This window comes from Thalassophryne amazonica, chromosome 13 (assembly GCF_902500255.1).
Source record: "Thalassophryne amazonica chromosome 13, fThaAma1.1, whole genome shotgun sequence".
Taxonomy (NCBI): domain Eukaryota; kingdom Metazoa; phylum Chordata; class Actinopteri; order Batrachoidiformes; family Batrachoididae; genus Thalassophryne; species Thalassophryne amazonica.
In genome coordinates this window covers 57,742,573-57,763,812 of record NC_047115.1, presented here as the reverse complement: position 1 = coordinate 57,763,812, position 21,240 = coordinate 57,742,573, and the positions used below count along the sequence as shown (strand labels likewise).

At 40.6% G+C, this 21,240-nt stretch overlaps 1 protein-coding gene across 1 annotated transcript in view; it reads right to left on the bottom strand.

Annotated features, from left to right (window-relative positions):
• LOC117522962 (collagen alpha-1(XIX) chain-like) overlaps positions 1 to 21,240 on the bottom strand; it is a 256,577-nt gene that overhangs the window by 36,678 nt on the left and 198,659 nt on the right. The window contains exon 37 of the mRNA XM_034184381.1: positions 13,624 to 13,701. Within this exon, the coding sequence (XP_034040272.1) occupies positions 13,624 to 13,701 (78 nt within the window). The remainder of the gene's footprint in view (positions 1 to 13,623; positions 13,702 to 21,240) is intronic.

Sequence of the window (21,240 nt, the reverse complement as noted above, 5' to 3'; positions counted from 1 at the left end):
CTTGTTCACGAGTGAGGGACGGATGGAGCGTGAGATCGATAGATGGATCGGTGCAGCATCTGCAGTGATGCGGTCGCTGTATCAGACCGTCGTGGTGAAGAGAGAGCTGAGTAGGGGGGCAAAGCTCTCAATTTACCGATCGATCTACGTTCCGATCCTCACCTATGGTCATGAGATTTGGCTCATGACCGAAAGAACGAGATCGTGAGTACAAGTGGCCGAGATGAGTTTCCTCCGCAGGATAGCTGGGCGCTCCCTTAGAGATAGGGTGAGGAGCTCGGCCACTCAGGAGGAGCTCTGAGTCGAGCTGCTGCTCCTCCATGTTGAAAGGAGTCAGCTGAGGTGGCTCGGGCATCTTTTCTGGATGCCTCCTGGACGCCTCGCTGGAGAGGTGTTCCAGGCACGTCCCACTGGGAGGAGGCCCTGGGGAAGACCAGGACATGCTGGAGAGATTACATCTCTCGGCTGGCTTGGGAACGCCTTGGGCTTCCCCCGGAGGAGCTGGGGGAGGTGTGTGTGGATTGGGAGGTCTGGGCGGCTTTGCTTGAGCAGCTGCCCCCGCGACCCGACTCCGGATAAAGCGGAAGAAAATGGATGGATGGATGGATGGATAGTTCGACTAATTTGCATGTGTTTGGAAATGGGAGGAAGCCGGAGCACCCAGAGGGAACCCATACAAACATGGCGAGAACATACAAACTCCGCACAAAAAGGCCACAGTTTGATGCGAACTACAGACCTTCGACCTGGGAGGCAAAAGTGCTAACCACTGAGCAACCATGCTGCATGCATGAGAGCTAAAATCAACTTATTTCACCATTAATCAAAATACTTTTTGTCTTTATAGAACAGGCAAAATACAAATTTGTATAACAAAGTTACAAAGCATGCGATGTGTGCAGTGTTAAAATGCAAAGAAGCAAAAGTACTTTGTCAGAGTACTTAAAGTTGATGTGTTGGTTTATGTCAGATCCAGTAAACCTCTCACTTCTGTGTTCACACTACACATTCTCACTCATCATCATATGTATATCATATCATCAGACCAGACTGAGCCATGATGTGGCATTTTTAGGTCGTTGTCAGTGATGTGTATGCTTAGGGGGCAGTGTTCTTTTATGTGGACGAGGTCTTGTTGGGGTTCGCCACAATTTCAGCTACTATCCATTTGTAGGCCCCATCTCATCACATTTTCCCTGTTTTACATACTTCAGTGCTTAACCTGTTTAGTGCACACCGCTCCCTCCTACTTAATTTATTTCCTTTTGCTAGTTTTTCTTTGGGGTCTTGTATTGTAGTGATTGGTTCTGATTGAGCTTTCCAAATATTTCTACTGTGAGCTTTTACTGTGGTCCCTGCTGGGAGTGGCTGGACTGTTGCAAAACGTTTCCTTGATTTGAGGTGACTGGGAACTCCTGTGTGTTGGTGCAAGGAGTGTCTGGAGTCTGTCTGTTGTTTGGTCTTTTCAGCTCTTGTTTGTGCTTCTGTTTCTGGAGCTGCTAGGCTATTGTTAGTTTTGGGTTGAAGGGTGCCTGTGATGATTCTTCAGGCTTCGTTCAGTTCAGCATCTACCCCTAGTAGCCGAAGGATGATCGGCACGACACAGGAGCACAGTACTCTGCTGTAGAGTAGCAGAAGCCAAGGGCAGTTGATCTTAAGGTCTGTCAGGTTGCTCCCCACTCAGAACTGGCGAGTGCTTTGAGAATGTTGTTTCTGCTGTTTATTTTCTTTTTCAAGTATTTTATATGTTCACTGTAGGTGAGAGCTCTATCCAAAGTTACTCCTAGGCAGGTTGGTGTTTGGTGATTTTGAAGGGTTTCTTCACACCAGGAGATTTGTAGTTGATAAGATGCATGTTTGTTTTTGAGGTGGAAAGCACATACTTGGGTTTTGCTTGGGTTGGCAGTATGCTTTCATTGACCCAACGGCTTCTGGAAGGGTGAGTTCCACTTCTGTGAAATGTTTGCCTGTGTAGCAATGCATAGATCATCTGGATATATAAATCTACGAGTACAACCCCAATTCCAATGAAGTCGGGACGTTGTGTAAAATGTAAATAAAAACAGAATACAATGATTTGCAAATCCTCTTCAACCTATATTCAATTGAATACACCACAAAGACAAGATATTTAATGTTCAAACTGATAAACTTTATTGTTTTTGTACAAATATTTGCTCATTTTGAAATGGGTGCCTGCAACACGTTTCAAAAAAGCTGGGACAGTGGTATGTTTACCACTGTGTTACATCACCTTTCCTTCTAACAACACTCAATAAGCGTTTGGGAACTGAGAACACTAACTGTTGAAGCTTTGTAGGTGGAATTCTTTCCCATTCTTGCTTGATGTATGACTTCAGTTGTTCAACAGTCTGGGGTCTCCTTTGTCGTATTTTGTGCTTCATAATGCACCACACATTTTCAATGGGCAACAGGTCTGGACTGCAGGCAGGCCAGTCTAGTACCTGCACTCTTTTACTACGAAGCCATGCTGTTGTAACACGTGCAGAATGTGGCTTGGCATTGTCTTGCTGAAATAAGCAGGGACGTCCCTGAAAAAGATGTTGCTTGGATGGCAGCATATGTTGCTCCAAAACCTTGATGGTGCCATCACAGATGCGTAAGTTACCCATGCCATGGACAACTTACACATCTGTGATGGTATGGAGGTGTGTTAGTGCCCACATGGGCACTATCACACCCCCATACCATCACAGATGCTGGCTTTTGAACTATGTGCTGTAACAATCTGGATGGTCTTTTTCCTCTTTTGTCCGGAGGAAACGACGTCCATGATTTCCAAAAACAATTTGAAATGTGGACTCATCAGACCACAGCACACTTTTCCACTTTGCATCTGTCCATTTCAAATGAGCTCGGGCCCAGAGAAGGTGGCAGCATTTCTGGATGTTGTGGATGTATGGCTTTCACTTTGCATGGTAGAGATTTAACTTGCACTTGTAGATGTAGCGACAAACTGTGTTAACTGACAATGGTTTTCTGAAGTGTTCCTGAGCCCACGTGGTAAGATCCTTTACATAATGATGTCATTTTTTAATGCAGTGCTGCCTGAGGGATCGAAGGTCATGGGCATTCAATGTTGGTTTTTGGCCTTGCCGCTTACGTGTAGAAAGTTCTCCAGATTCTCTGAATCTTCTGATTATATTATGGACTGTAGATAATAGAATCGAATTGTGCATATCGCTGCATAAATTGACAGTTCCACGTCCCGAAAATACTGCACATGTGTGCACCGGTCAGGACGCGGAGTAATACACCTAAATGTGAAATGGTTGAATATTTTGTCACCATTACCCTGATATTATATGGTCTGAAATCTCACACGATTAACCAATCAGATTCATGGAAAAAATGTAATGGGATTAGAATACTGTATTGATGCCTTTATGGTGTATATATATATATATATATATATATATATATATATACACACACACACACACACACACACACACACACACACACACACACACACACACACACAGTGAGGAAAATAAGTATTTTAACACCCTGCGATTTTGCAAGTTCTCCCACTTAGAAATCATGGAGGGGTCTGAAATTTTCATCTTAGGTGCATGTCCACTGAGAGAGATGTAATCTATAAAAAAAATCCGGAAATCACAATGTATGATTTTTTTAAATAATTTATTTGTATGTTTCTGCTGCAAATAAGTATTTGAACACCTGTGAAAAATCAATGTTAATATTTGGTACAGTAGCCTTTGTTTGCAATTACAGAGGTCAAACGTTTCCTGTAGTTTTTCACCAGGTTTACACACACAGCAGCAGGGATTTTGGTCCACTCTTCCATACAGATCTTCTCCAAATCTTTCAGGTTTGGAGTTTCAGCTCCCTCCAAAGATTTTCTATTGAGTTCAGGTCTGGAGACTGGCCAGGCCACTCCAGGACCTTGAAATGCTTCTTACGGAGCCCCTCCTTAGTTGCCCTGGCTGTGTGTTTGGGGTCATTGTCATGCTGGAAGACCCAGCCATGACCCATCTTCAATGCTCTTACTGAGGGAAGGAGGTTGTTTGCCAAAATCTCGCAATACATGACCCCATCTATCCTCCCTTCAATATGCTGCAGTCGTCCTGTCCCCTTTGCAGAAGAGCACCCCCAGAGTATGATGTTTCCACCCCCATGCTTCACGGCTGGGATGGTTTTCTTGGGGTTGTTCTCATCCTCTAAACATGGTAAGTGGAGTTGATTCCAAAAAGCTCTATTCTGGTCTCATCTGACCACATGACCTTCTCCCATGCCTCCTCTGGATCATCCGGATGGTCACTGGTGCTGGCTTGAGCAGGGGGACCATGCTGCCCTGCAGGATTTTAAACCATGACAGCATCATATGTTACTAATGTAATCTTTGTGACTGTGATCCCAGCTCTCTTCAGGTCATTGACCAGGTCCTCCTGTGTAGTTCTGAGCTTTCTCAGAATCATCCTTACCCCACAAAGTGAAATCTTGCACGGAATCCCAGACCGAGGGAGACTGACAGTCATCTTGTGTTTCTTCCACTTTCTAATAAATAATCAAAACAGTTGTTGTCTTCTACCAAGCTGCTTGCCTGTTGTCCTGTGGTCCATCCCAGCCTTGTGCAGGTCTACAGTTTTGTCCCTGGTGTCCTTAGACAGCTCTTTGGTCTTGCTATGGTGGACAGGTTGGAGTGTGATTGACTGAGTGTGGAAACAGGTGTCTTTTATACAGATAACACATTCAAACAGGTGCAATTAATACATGAATACATTAATACTTATTTGCAGCAGTAACATACAAATAAATTATTAAAAAATCATACAATATATATATATTGCTGTTAGGGTTGCGTGTTGGGAACCAGTTCTTTTCGGGTATCCTTAAGAAGTTATTTGATCCATCAACATCAATAGCCTTTTTGCTTAACGATTCCCTTATCGGTCCTTCAGAGTGGCCTCTGTTTTAGGGGGCGTTTGTCAAGAAAATGATCATTTTGATACGTTGATTACAGACCCTGCAGTCGGTCTGTAATCAAGCTTTGAACCTTGAACCAATGAAGCAGTGCTTCAATTTTCAATCTGCTGCTTCATTGGTTCTTTGTTTTATTTTGCTTTATCTTAATTTTTCCCCACTAAAACCCTAAAGAGCATATGTCTGTGAGTAATATTTGCCTTTTTATGTTAAACCGACCTGTTATGGTCTTCTGAAACTGTTGGTAGATGTATTTTATAACTTAAAAATGGGACCGATGGTAACGCATTAGCATGTCTATGGCATTTTAAATGTTAAAGTTAGTGTTAAGCTGAGCCATTATCAAGCTTCCCTTGCCAGCGCGCAAAGGATTCTGGGATACTCTAAAACCATCAATAGTCAATCTGTGTCAAGTTGGCAGTTCTCAAAAATTGAGTGACCATGTTGAATGGAGACAAATTTGAGTATTTCATCATAAAGATCTGTAATAATGATGATGTTGGTAGCTTCATGATGTATACTTAATTCACAGTTACTGAGGAAATAAGTGGGTCATCATTTTTTAATGCCCACACCAAAGCAAGACCATTATGAGAACGATCACCCAAAATATGATTTAATAAACACCCAAACCAAGCTTAGCCTGTCAATAATTCTTAATATGGGCATGTGTTTGGCCTTTATTTGTCCTTCTCAAGTCATTATCTATCAAAGTACCCACGTTTCCTGAATGCAACATCATGTGAGGACTGATTGCTCTCCTGTCACTCACAATTCCATGCCCCTCTCAATCGAAGCCACGCCCTCCCACGCCAGAACGGGGCCAAAAGTTTGAAACTGAAAAAATAAGATCTGAAAGTGAAAAAAAGATCTGAAGGTGAAAAAAAGAAATATGAATGAAAATAAATTATTTGATCAAAAAAAATTACAGAGCTGAATCAAAAATTTATTTAAACTGAAAAATATATATCTTACACTTATTTTTATTTTGAAAATACTTTTTAAATTATTATAAAATTCAAGAACAAACACTGAATTTTCAGTTTCAAAATTTATTTTTTGAATCTTTTTTTATTTTCAGATTACAAAACTTTAATTTTCAGTTTCAAAATTTATTTTTTCAATCTTTTTTTATTTTCAGATTACAAAAGTTTTGGCCTTGATTTAGCTCCACACACAATACGGTCGCCTCTAAGCCATTTGTTCGTGCAACGTCTCTGGGGGCAACTTAATTCTTGATTGATAATATCAAAAATATTATAAACTAACAGAAAATGTATATTCCCAATCCAAATAAGTGCTCATGAAAGAGAAAAATACGAATATTTTGGACGACTTTTGCAGCTGAAAATGTCGCGGACCAGTCTATGCACGTGATAAAAATAATCCAATCAGCAATATCGTATTTGATGCTCACGAAGTCGATGACGTAGTTTTGATAAATACACCAATCAACATCGCCATACTATCACCATGCTATCACGTTTCTGTGACATAAGTAAAGTAAGAAGGAAGGAGAAATCCCTTGCAAAGAAGTTAGCTGCATGGGGTAGGTGTTAAATATAATAAATAAAATAAAAACTTTGATAAGATTTATCGATATGCATGATCATTGATGTACATTGTTATTGTACATGTTGTATATGCGACTCGCATTCATATTAAATCATAATAGCCAAATTGGTCAGTCATGTCAGTGTGCATGACTAATTGTAGCAATCTCGAACTTTAAAAAAGAAGAAGAACAAAAAAATATATCATTATATAGTCCTTGTAACACTAAGACAAAACTGAAATCCCTATCTCTTTTCATTCTACATTGTACATCGTTTTGTAAATATTAAATTGTTGATTAAAAAAAATAGTACCAACCACATCTGACATAAGTTATGTGGGTTAAGAAACGATGATCACATTTCACTTGTTGGAACCTGGTTAGACTGAATTATTTTGTTGTTATTGTTATAAATATGTAAGTGACGTGTGCTTTGATTTCTACTAAATTATGCCATGGTATTTATTTTTATCATTCAGTAGACATGAATACTGTCTTCCCATTGGCTAAAAGCCATTTTAAAGCAAAGAACAATATTTTTTAATTTACTCGCCTGATTTGGTTGCTATTTACTGGTATACATTATGTACATAATTTGACATCCAGCCAACTATTCTTTATTATTATTACTACTACTAGTATTTTTAATCATATTTTAATTGTTGTCAAATTAAACTTGTCCACTTGAGGCCAGCAACAATCTCTCTCCCATATTACCTGTGTCATCGCATGTAATGTAGACAAATGTATTTTAATTGAAATGCTAGATTCATGATGTACAATACATGTAAAACAATTACACATCTAAGATAGATAGATAGATTTGACACCATAAAGGCGTCAATACAGTATTCTAATCCAATTACATTTTTTTCCGGTAATCTGATTGGTTAATCGTGTGAGATCTCAGACCATATAATATCGGGGTAATGGTGGCAAAATATTCTACCATTTCACATTTGGATGTGTTCTGGGTTGTCATACTGTTCCTGGGGTCTTGGTACCTGTATAAACAGAAAAGTCAAGTGGTAGTATGAATTGAGCAAAATAAAGGTAAATGATTGTGAAATGTTTTTTCCTCACGGAACCTTAATTTGAACTCTGGTTACCACTTGAGGTATATGATGCCCCCCATCCTGAATTTGCATACAAGATGAGAAAGATTGTGGTAAAAAGAATGACAAAAGTCTATATTAACATAATATGTACTTAGTGAACATTTCTGCAACATGAAACTGATAAGACGTGTATGTTTGTGTCTCAATTAGTTATTTACATTGCATTTTCACCAAATACACGTTACAAATTCATGCGATTTCCCCTCCCAGTAATTAAGAAATAAGAAATTGTTTGAAATAACAAGGAGAACATTTTCCTATAACAACTGTACATTAATAGCAAGGAAAGGCAAACATTTAACCATCATACAGTTGATGTACCATTCACTACCATGTATTTTCATCAAGTGCACGTTACAAATTCATGTGCACCCCACTACGTGGGGACAATGACATTTGTGATTAGGGACACATTATATACAAGAATAAACCAGTTTTGAGTTGCCCCCTTAGGAGTTCCAGGAAAACTGATTTCTGGGCATACATATATAACACGTCCTACGGCCTATTATCTTCTACAAGCTGAAGGCTCAAAGAGAATGTAAGCTGACAGGCTTGACCTGAGAACATTTCTCTGGTATCACAATGAGTCCTTTCAGTGGATCTGATAAACAGATGGAGGGCAGGCAGAGCTGCCCTGTCACTGTGTGCTCGTACTGTGACCAACACGGTATGACTGGAGTGTCTGTGATTGCACTGTTAGAAGAGCTCTCAGGCACAGATACCAATGCTGATTCAATATCTCTGGCAGCATTAACAATATTCATCTTTATTCATATTTGTGGAACCCCATGCTCACTTTCATGGATAAGCATGCTGGAGGCTCAAGGTTTGAAACCTTGTCCTTACACTGGAAAACACTGGAGACTTGAGGAGGGCTTCTGTGGTCCGTGTAGCTGAATTCTTTAACATGTTAAAAAATTTCTACCTTTCTGTCATGACTATGACCATAGACTGCATATATACTGGACAGAGAATGCATGACATTATCCAATGGTTTTCTATGGAGACCTGGAATAGCCTAAATGACCCCCTTTTCTACATTACCATCTTCAGAGCCCCGTCCATCCATCCATTTTCTCTACCTGCTTACTCCAGTTAAGGGTTATGGGGGTGGGGAGCTGAAGCAAACAGGGAGAGAACATGCAAACTCCACACAGAAAGGGCGGGAAGTGATCCCACGACCTTCTTGCTATGGGGCATTATGTTAACCACTAAGGCACCGTGCCGCCCATGACAATTCATAAATTTGAAAAATGAAAATGCATCCACTGTGAGTCGGTCGAGCTTGAATGCAGCATGTTTGGGAGACTTTGCTCAACGACTGACGTATAACTGTGTTAATCATGTCAGCATCAAGTATTTCATCAACCATATTTGTGCATTGTTCTCATATTACTGTGGATGTAGTGTGATATGCAGTCTTGTGTGTGGTGTTGCAGGGTGGAGTGGTTGATGATGATGATGGTGGTGGTGTTGATGGTGGGACTGTGAGCTGGAAATGATTTGCTCCAAGGAGTGTTGTATTAAAAATTCAACTCTGTTGAACTTGCTGAGCAAAGTGACCAGTGCAGCATGCAAGACCAGGATAATGACAAACTGACTGCAAATCACTTGGAAGTCAGAAAACTCAATCTCACACCGAATAGTGTAATGGGATGGTCATTCAACCTGAAATTCCTGGTCAAAACTTCAAGGAAGATTCATGTTGCCCAACTTTCTCACATCAATGCCTTTAATGTTATAAAAAATAAATGTGCATTCAGCAAAAGGTAAAAGATTTTTTCCAAAGTGCATGTAACACGAGCAAGTGGTTGAAACAGAGTTCTCTTTGCATCATTTTGTAAGTAATACTTTGTTTTATTCAATATGTAGACTGCGCTTGATGAAAAGTCATTGCAAAAGCAAGAAACAGTGGCCTTGATGGCCACCAGAGTCAGGCATTGGAAATATAAGAGACAAAAAAAAAGCTAATTTCAAGCTAAATGTAAACACAGATATGTTGAAAGAGACAGAGAGAAGGAAGAAGTATCTACTTTGGCAACATTAATACAAAAATAATTTCTGCAGGGTTTGTACAGAGGCATGGTCATGTTAATTGAGGTTTAGAACATAGTTGCTCTTGGACAGTCAGCAACTATGGTCATTTTGCTCAGGATTTTCACAACACATCTCGTAGAGATCCGCACTAGGATTTGGCACTATTTTTACACCGGATGTCCTTGTCTAAATTCTTACAGAAATTGTTTCAGAAATTTGTGTAGACTCGGAACTGAATTATTTGAGTTTCACATCAAATGTAATGTGACCACTGTTGAAAATACAAAAAAATACAAAAATAAAAAATAACAGAATATTTCTGCATTTCTGTAGGAGATTAAGTAGACTTGAAAAGGAAATGGGAATGTGGCCATGAGCAAGGTCCTTAATCCAAAAGTTCCTGCCTTGCCTTCATGGCAGCACACATCATTGTGTGAGTGCAGTGTGAATAGATAAATGTATTATTTTATTTATTTTTAAAAATTAATCTGGTGCATCAAAGTTGAACGGATATGAAAGTGTTTATCTTTTGCCCTTTTACTTTGGTGAGTTACAAGATGAAGGCATTAAGAGTCACTCACTCATCACTCATCTTCAACCGCTTATCGGGTCACGGGGGCCACAGCACAAACCCTAACCCCAGACTTCCCTTTCCCGTGTCACACTGACCACCTCCGACTGGGGGATCCCGAGGCGTTCCAAGGCCAGTGTGGAGATATAATCTCTCCACCTAGTCCTGTGTCTTCCCCGGGATCTCCTCCCAAATGGACGTGCATGGAACACCTCCCTCGGGAGGCACCCAGGGGGCATCCCTACCAGATGCCCGAACACCTCAGCTGGCTCCTCTCAACATGAAGGAGCAGTGGCTCTACTCCAAGTTCCCCATAAAGCTAATATTCATTTTTTCATGCTATTTTGTTTATTCTTTTAATTGTCTTTTGTTTTCTTTTAATGTGTTGCTGCAATGTTTGTTTGTATGTACCGTATATGTAAAGCACTTTGAATTGCCCTGTTGCTGAAATGTGCTATAGAAATAAACTTGCCTTGCCTTGCCCCGACTACGCCTTGATATCCTGTCCATGCATATCACAAACAGGATTGGTGACAAGGCGCAGCCCTGGCAGAAGCCAAACCCCCACCTGAAATGAGTCAGATTTAAAGCCGAGCACCCAAACACAGCTCTCGCTTTGTGAATATAGAGATTGGATGGCCCTGAGAAGGGACTCCCTCATTCCATACTCCATACCATGCTGTCTCCAAGTCCACAAAACACATGTAGATTGAATGGGCATTCTCCCAGGCCCCCTCCAGGATCCTCTCTCTCCAAGGAACCACTCTCCATGATAGGGCTTTAAGAGTATAAATGCTAAATGGTCCATATGACATTTTGTCAAAATTAAGACCTCTGTTCCTCGGTTTGTAGCAATAGAAATCTAAATATGATATAGGTTGGTAGTCAAAATGCTTCTTATGCCTTGCACTTCAAATTTACTTTTTGTTGCAAAGTACACCCATATGCCAACCCCTTTTGCTGTCAGAGCCCTCCATATCAAATGAGGTCAAATGTGTTGCAAAGACTCAACGTGGATTCAAAATAACTAACGCAAAAGCCCCGGAAATCCACAGTGATAAACTCACACAGTCTACAATGGTGAATTAATTTTCTCAGAAAGGGTAAGAACTGAGCAAAATTTAAGTCACAGTGTTCTTCCAATGGTTGGTTGTGTCACAGACGCAACCCCCCCCCCCATGATTTAGTTAACCCTTAGTGCCCTAATGATGCTCTCCTGCATCCTGGTCAACCCTTTCATCATATTTCTATAAAGAGATTATATTGAGATTGAGATAGTTCTGAACATGTTGATATCCAACACATGGGCATTATTATCAAACAAAGTACCGTAAAAGAGGGATTTCCTAAGGCATGGTAACAGAGAAAATTCCCTTAGGGTTCTAAGGGTTAAGCACATCAACATCAATGTTGGGGCTTTCTACCAAGAAATGGCTAGTGCCTAAGGTGGGCCAGTCTATGATAGTGACAGTGCTAAATACTTACTTGATGTGAGATAACCTCTTCATGAATGAGCTTCATGAGTAAGCTGTGACTGATATTCTACAATTATTGGACTATAGCAGTGATTCTCAACCGGGGTGCCGCGGCACCCTAGGGTGCCGTGATCAATCGTCAGGGGTGCCGTGGGTATTTTTCATATTCGTGATTATTTTTCATATTCGCGATTACCGTGAATTATTTATTTTATCCACAAAGCATAAAACGACTCAGAATCTGATGTCAAACGTGCTGCAGCTTCGCTCTCGTCTTAAGGCGGGATAATAACAAGGAGGCTGACGGCCGATTAAAACTGCCGTCTTCTTCAAAAGCCGTCTAAAATGCGGAGCTGTCGGTGTGTGTGTCTGTGCCTGTGTGTGCACGCGCGCGGAGTTAACAGGCTGCAGACTGCGAGGGAGGGGCTGGGTGAGGGAGGGGGTGGGTGAGGGAGATTCCTGAATGCAGGGGCGACACGTTCAGTGCGCAGCGAGCGCGGAGCAGAGAGAGGATTGTAAACCCGAGTGAACGTTAACAAAACGGAAACATGAAGCTGCCTTTACTTCTCTCTGAACTTTCTCTAAAGGTGTGATTCTGCCATTACCGTCCTGTTCACACCATGTGCGCGTCGTATGCTAAATTTATGAGATCATGAGATGAAATAAACGGTCAAATACTCGTATATTTAAAAACATATTTAAAAAATGAGAATATATGAATGAACTGAGAGCCACAAAAAAAAAATGTTCAGATGCACAGATCACAAAAAGCAGGTGAGAACGCTGAACTTTAACAGCTGTTATTTTCCAAAGGTATTTATTTGTTCAATCTTAAGCTTAATGTAGTGTTTAAGCACAAAACGTGACTGATGAGGAGAAACAATTTCAGAAATGCAACAGAAACAACCACAAATCAGAAAAAGTTGGGACTGTATGTAAAATAAAGATAAAAAATAAAAATGTTGCACCATTCCCAGTTTCTCCACTCACAGAAGCCAAACGTTCTTCCAGAGTTGTGTAATTATACTACAATAGTAGAATATAAAGAAGGGGAAAAAAGAAAAAAAAATAGACAATATATTCGTCAATCGCAATTATTTGTCTGACAATTAATCGTCTCCAGAAATTCCTAATCGTGACAGCCCTACTTGAGATCAGAGTGCAAAATGCTTGAGGATTTTCGAAATACGATGTTTTCTGTATCGATTTTCTATTGCGATAATTGGGTTTTGCGCAAAACCAGAGGTAATAGCATTATAATATTATTTTAGTTGGTGGTGTGCCGCAGGATTTTGTAAATATAAAAAGGGTGCCGCGGCTCAAAAAAGGTTGAAAAACACTGGACTATAGATCGATCAGTTTGTCACCAAAGACACATTCATGGATATGGAGCATTTTGCAGAAAAATGGGTGTACGGAGCATTTTGAAGACAAATCAATTTTTTGGTATATTTTCTTTTTATTCAAATAAAGTTAGATTTCCATGAATTTGCACATCAATTATCTGTTTCATGCTTGTGTATTAGATGATTTGGAGTTATTCATTTCAGTTAATAAGCTAATTAAAAAAAAAAGATTTTCTGGATATGAAACATTTTGCATTTAAACTCGTTCATTATTTTTGAGTTATTGTGTTAAAGTAAAGAGGATGGACACATTTACATATCTAGCTATTCATTCACTGGTTTACAGAGAGTTGGGAAACCAGGCATTTGCAAAGACAAGGAATAATTCATATTGTTTGCCACACAAATACAAACATATAGAAATACAAACATATTTTTGAGCAGAAGCAGCAGAGTGCCTTTACATTCCACACAGTAGGTTTTGATTTGTGAGTATAACATAAAGTGGCACAGGTACTGCACTGACAGTTACTATGACACCAGGTCTTACCTGGTGGCCCCATGGGTCCTGGATCTCCTGGCAGTCCCAGACCAAGCTGGCCTCGTTCTCCTTTCTGACCCCTGTAACCTGTGGACAGACACAACATTCTGAATGAGCTCAACACCACACACACACACACACACACACACACACACACACACACACACACACACACACACACACACACACACACACACACACACACACACACACACACACACACACACACACACACACAAGCAGTGTGCGGCTTCATCACCCTTACAGTTAGTGGAATTAGTACAAATGCCATACCAGTCCAAGAAGGAAAAAACTTTTGTAAAATGCCAACCTTTATATCTGACCTTAGACTAGTGCTTTGTGATGATATAAATACTGTTACTTCAATACAGCATCAAGCACCAGCTCGGGCCCTTGTTTTGAGAAACAGCTTTGATAGTTGACATGGAAACAGGCCACAATCGAATCCCAGACTCCAAAGTCAACCTTTGAATAATAATATACTGACACGTTGTCAAAATAGAAATCATCAAACAAGCTACTGGTGTGTTAGTGTTCGAAGCAGGAGATGTACTGGACTCGGACGGCTTTCTTTCAGCAATGAGTCCACAAGCAAGGGGTTCTGAAGAATCTTGAAGCTTTTTTCAATCAGAGGTCAGATTCTAAAGGCAGAGACAAAAGACAGGACCATTCAAAGAGCGAATCCTTCGATAGAACCAGAACATGTGCAGCTGATGCAGAAAACAATCACATCTATTCATGTCAACACAACACTGTGATGCTCAAAAGAGACATAATCCTGAGAGGGAGAGAGAGAGAACAGGACCATCACTGATCAATGGCTGTGCTTTGAACCTGCTTCTGTTTGGCCACGTAAAAATACAGCTCAGTTCTGCAGGGTTTGCTAAAGCGTTTTAAAAATCTGAATTGGTAAAGTGGTGAACAGCGTGGCACATCCGCACCGTGGTGGTGTGGCAACACAATCACCAAAACTATTTTTTTTAATAAAAATGTTTTTTTAGTGTATTGCGGTAGACTTTTTGCTTTTTGCTATTAAATGATAACACATTCAATTATGACAACTGTGTTTAGTCATCATTTATGAAGTGTGTAAGTGTGTGCAAAATCTTTCTAAATGATTGAATAATGTATAAACTACTACTTTAGGCCTAGTTCAAAAATAATGAAGCCTAACTGCTGATTTGCATTGCATTTGTCATGAACAAGCCATTATTTTATTTAGCACCATCCAGATTTATCTGTGAGTTGCCTATAGTCTCTTTGACAGGTACTGAAAATTTCATGGAAAAATTCTGCACGGTTCCAGAGATATGCATGGAATTTACCCCCCCAAATAGCATCAATTTTGTGTGACATTGATATTTAGCAATATCATTTAAAGTTGAATGTTAAAGAAATAACCTTGTATTTTGTCAGTTTGTTTGTTTGTGCTTCATACTAACACACAGTAATACATTTTTGTAAAGGTAGAAATGTCATTTCCTAGAAAAAAACATCATGTTTCTAAAGCAAGGTAAAACTGTCGCAAGTGTAACGCTGAGAATAAGTCCTCGATTTATTTGTGTCAAAATCTTAGCTATATCTCCCACTCTGCTTCAATAGAATAATTATATTACTTGTTCAATAATACCAGGAACTAATGGACAGAATTTCTGTTTAGGCTTTTGCAGACTAAAGAAGATACCTCCAACTGTTGTCGCAAGTGTTACGCTCTAGCACATTATACTATACAGTAGTGTTCAGAATAATACTAGTGTTATGTGACTAAAAAGATTATTCCAGGTTTTGAGTATATTTCTTATTGCTACATGGGAAACAAGGTACCAGTAGATTCAGTAGATTCTCACAAATCCAACAAGACCAAACATTCATGATATGCACACTCTTAAGGCTGTGAAATTGGGCTATTAGTAAAAAAAAAGTATAAAAGGAGGTGTTCACAATAATAGTAGCGTGGCATTCAGTCAGTGAGTTTGTCAATTTTGTGGAACAAACAGGTGTGAATCAGGTGTCCCCTATTTAAAGTGGACCTGCATTGAAATAAATGCAGTCACATCTTTGGACCAAAAAATGACTTATATTTACACATAAGATCCTTCTGAATGTAGTAAAGTAAACCTGCAAGCCCAGATCTGTCATTCAATGGTGAAATCTTCATTTAAAAATGACAAATTTACAGCTAAAATTTAGCCCTCCGCAAAACTGTCATCACATCCGGGACGCTGCCGAGACGTCAGGGAAAAGACCCTATCCCAGCATGCATTGCGTGCGCCAACTGTAATTTGTGGATTTACGTCAGTTTGCATCTCCACCTTTTTCTTGTCTTATACGGAAGGATCTACTTTTTTAAAAACTTCATATTGTCTTGCGGCACGTTTGGTGAGTACACATTTCTTTTATTTGTACTTGAAAATTCTTTTGGGGGACTTTTTCAATAGCCTGTTTGATTGAGTGGTGTCGCATTGAAAATCTACGGTCTTTCACCTCCGCTTTTGCGGGGTACGGAGGCGGGACCCGCAAAGAATTCAAGTCCTTAAAAAGATATAAACCTCTCTCAGTGGCCATGGAGCTCTGCGGCTCCGATTACCGAGACGTGCGGCGCTGCGGATTTTGCTGCAAGAAGTCTGTCCTCGCAAGCAACAGGTGTCACCGTGCGCTCTGTCTCTGGACTTGTGCCAAGTTGGCCGCACCTCCTTTCAGTAGACAGAGAAGTGGTGCCGGCTGCACAGCAGACACGGACGGGTGCTTGAGTGGCCCGCTGCGAGCCCGCAGACTCGGTAAGCGCATCGGAGGCAGAGAGCGAGGCGTCGGGGAAGAACGTCGCCTGCTGTTGATGTCGCCGCTGATCTGAGCATGCAGAGCTGTATCTCACATTCATTGCAGCTTACTTTTGGATGTTGAAACCAGGATGTGTATAACAGTAACAGTACTAACAGATAAAATCAATTTCAATGCGGGATTGGACTGAAGGCGCGAGCGCTCCGTCTTCTGCCGGACGTCACTGCAATGTCCCGGATGTACAAACAGTACTGAGGGCCAAATTTTAGCTGCAAATTTGTCTTCTTTAAATGAAGATTTCTCCACTGAATTACAAATTTGGGCTTACAGATTTACTTTACTGCATTCATAAGGGTCTTATAAATACATATCAGCTATTTCTTTCTGAGATCTGACCACATTTATTTCAATGCAGGTCTACTTTAAGGATGAAGCCAGCACCTGTTGAACATGCTTTTCTCTTTGAAAGCCTGAGGAAAATGGGACGTTCAAGACATTGTTCAGAAGAACAGTGTAGTTTGATTAAAAAGTTGATTGGAGAGGGGAAAACTTATACGCAGGTGCAAAAAATTATAGGCTGTTCATCTACAATGATCTCCAATGTGTTGTGTGGGCCGCCAGAAGAGGAGGTACTGCTGGCCCACCACCAGAGGGCGCCCTGTCTGGAGTGCGGGCTCCAGGCACCAGAGGGCGCAGCCGCCTCACAGGAGCAGCCAGGGTGACAGCTGTCACGCATCACCTGCAACAGCTGTTACCAATCATCTGATCGGCAGGAGTATATCAGCAGGACGACGTCTCCACCTCTTTGCCGAGATATCGTTCTACCTGGAAGGTAACGTACCTCAGCTGTCTGCTTGACAATATCCTTTGTAACTTTTGTGCATTATTTTTTGGACTGTTTTTCCAACGAGAGGTGGAGGTAGCTTTCCTGCCGTGCTGATTCCTGGGTGCAAACGCATCCTCATTCACTTGCTTTTTGTTCCTCGCCAGCAGTACCAGATCCGACACGCGGAGGCAGTGGCCACCTGGGAGTTCGGGACTTGGCGGCTCCAGTATTCCCGGGGTCTGGTGGCGGAGGAAATCGTGTGGTTCCGGTTCTGCTTTGGACAGGCGTCTCCTATCTTCGAGCCTGCCCACACGACACCTTGTGAATTGACTATTGTCTATTGTTGCAATCTGTTGTATTTGTTGTGCACATTCACAACAGTAAAGTGTTGTTATTTGACCTATTCCATTGTCCGTTCATTTGCGCCCCCTGTTGTGGGTCCGTGTACCTACACTTTCCCAACACAATGCTTTAAAATGGACAAAAAAACAGAGACGCATGGAAGAAAACGGAAAAAAACCATCAAAATGGATAGAAGAATAACCAGAATGGCAAAGGCTCATGCATTGATCAGCTCCAGGATGATCAAAGACAGTCTGGAGTTACCTGTAAGTGCTGTGACAGTTAGAAAACGCCTTTGTGAAGCTAATTTATTTGCAAGAATCCCCCGCAAAGTCCCTCTGTTAAATAAAAGACGTGCAGAAGAGGTTACAATTTGCTTAAGAACACATCAACTGGCCTAAAGAGAAATGGAGGAATATTTTGTTCTTTTTGGGTCCAAGGGCCGCAAACAGTTTGTGAGACGACCCCCAAACTCTGAATTCAAGCCACAGTTCACAGTGAAGGCAGTGAAACATGGTGGTGCAAGCATCATGATATGGGCATGTTTCTCCTACTATGGTGTTGGGCCTATATATCGCATACCAGGTATCATGGATCAGTTTGGATATGTCAAAATACTTGAAGACATCATGTTGCCTTATGCTGAAGAGGACATGCCCTTGAAATGGGTGTTTCAACAAGACAATGACCCCAAGCACACTAGTAAACGAGCAAAATCTTGGTTCCAAACCAACAAAATTAATGCCTCGCAGATGTGAAGAAATCATGAAAAACTGTGGTTATACAACTAAATACTAGTTTAGTGATTCACAGGATTGCTAAAAAAAGCAGTTTGAACATAATAGTTTTGAGTTTGTAGCGTCAACAGCAGATGCTACTATTATTGTGAACACCCCCTTTTCTACTTTTTTTTTTTTTTACTAATAACCCAATTTCATAGCCTTAAGAGTGTGCATATCATGAATGCTTGATTTTGTTGGATTTGTGAGAATCTACTGAATCTACTGGTACCTTGTTTCCCATGTAACAATAATATACTCAAAAACTGGATTAATCTTTTTAGTCACATAACACTACTATTATTCTGAACACTACTGTATATGCACTGATAATTTCTAGCAATGACTGAACCGAGACCAATAGAAATATTGAAACTATAACCATATATAACCATACCTAAAATGATAACATTTCACAAAAAAGACCACTTTTACATTTTGATGGTTATGTCACACTTTGGCTTCATTATTTTTGAACAAGGCCTTTAGCTAACATGAACACAATAAATAAAACAAAATAATATGTATTTAATAGTTACAATACGATTCAGGATTGATAGTTTTAATTACAGAATGATTTAATGCAATTTGACACAAATACAAAACAATTCTTTATTTAACATAGACATTCAATTTCCATGATAAATAAGAATGAGCCAAAAGTAGCATTGCTTATAAAAATACATATTTCATAAAACCCAGGTATCTTCTTAATTTTTTTACTACTGTGATGGCGCAATTTTGTTCACCACTTTTACTGGCATAGCATAACTTTTTCATTCGAAGCTGGTATGTAGTATTTGTCCATTATAGCTTTGAACTTTTACATGAGTTTGAAGATGCCAAAGTAGCAGTTTTTTTATTTATTTATATATTTTCATTTATATAGCGCCAAAACACAACAGAGTTGCCTCAAGGCACCTCACACAAGTAAGGTCTAACCTTACTAACCCCCAGAGCAACAGTGGTAAGGAAAAACTCCCTCTGAGGAAGAAACCTCAAGCAGACCAGACTCAAAGGGGTGACCCTCTGCTTGGGCCATGCTACCAACACAAATTACAGAACAATTCACAGAAACAATTCACAAAACGAATATAAAGGAAAGGCTGTTGGTGCACAGGACAGGAGGGTCTCCAGCACAAATACCACACCCATCTCTGGATGGAGCTGCATCTTAAACAGAGAGAAAAAAAACAGAATCAGGCATCAGAAAGACAAGAAATACTGTATAATTTGCCAGCATTAAACAACAAGAAAAACAGGAAATACTAAGGTGATCGTTGGCCACTAGCCCTAAGCTTCACTAAAAGTGGCCCACTCCGTTTCCTAATAAAATGAATTAAAAGAGTAAAAAGTGTAAAACAAAACTATACCAGTATGCTAGCCATACGAAAGGAAAAATAATTGCATCTTAAGTCTGGACTTGAAAGTCTCCACAGAATCTGACTGTTTTATTGATGCAAGGAGATCATTCCACAGAAAAGGGGCATGATAAGAGAAAGCTCTATGACCTGCAGACTTCTTATTAACCCTAGGGACACTAAGTAGTCCTGCACCCTGAGAACGCAAAGCCCGGGCCGGTACGTAAGGTTTAGTTAGGTCAGCTAGGTAGGGAGGTGCCAGTCCATGAACAATTTTATAGAGTAGTAGCAGAACCTTAAAATCTGATCTCACTGAGACAGGAAGCCAGTGAAGAAATGCCAAACTGGGTGTAATGTGGTCAAACTTTCTGCTTCATGTCAAAAGTCTGGCTGCAGCATTTTGAACCAATTGGAAACCCCTAATGCTGGACTGCGGTAAACCAGAAAATAGAACATTACAGTAGTCCAATCTACGAGGTCTGTCCATAAAGTATCGTACCTTTTTATTTTTTTTTAACTATATGGATTTGATTCATATGTTTTCACGTCAGACAAGCTTGAACCCTTGTGCGCATGTGTGAGTTTTTCCACGCCTGTCGGTGACGTCATTCGCCTGTGAGCACGCCTTGTGGAAGGAGTGGTCCCGCCCCATCGTCGGATTTTCATTGTCTGGAAATGGCGGAATGATTTGGGTTTTTTTTTCCATCAGAATTTTTTCAGAAGCTGTTAGAGACTGGCACCTGGAAACTCGTATCCACAGAGCCATCAGCTCAGAAATGATCCGGTGGCTTGTGCCGTGTCGTCGCAGCTCGGAGCATTCTTAAAGGGGTCCTTAAAGCTGTACTAACAGACCTTATTCTCTGTGAAGCCCGTAAAATTTTCACGGAAAGCCAGATAAATTTTTCGAATAGTTTCCAGGTGCCAGTCTCTAACAGCTTCTGAAAAAATTCAGATGGAAAAAAAACCCAAATCATTCCGCCATTTCCAGACAATGAAAATCCGACGACGGGGTGGGACCACTCCTTCCACAAGGCCTGCTCACAGGTGAATGACGTCACCGACAGGCGTGGAAAAACTCACGCATGCGCACAAGGGTTCAAGCTTGTCTGACGTGAAAACATATGAATCAAATCCATATAGTTTAAAAAAAAATAAAAAGGTACGATACTTTATGGACAGACCTCGTAGAAGAGATAAACGCATGGATCAGGGTCTCAGCATCAGCCATGCAGTGAAACAAGCTCAACTGATTTATAATATTAAAACTGATCCACTTTAGTTCATAGTATATTTAGATGATTTAGAGGTTCGTGGGCCAACACAGGGGTTTAGTGGTTAGCACTGTTGTCTCACAGTAAGAAGGACTGAGGTTTGCTTCCACACTGGTCCATTTGGTGTGGAGTTTGCATGTTTACACCGTGTTTGCGCGGGTTCCCTGAGGGTGCTCTGGCTTCCTCCCACTTCCAAAGACATGCAGGTTAGGTGAATCAGGGACTCTAAATTGACCATAGTTAAAAGT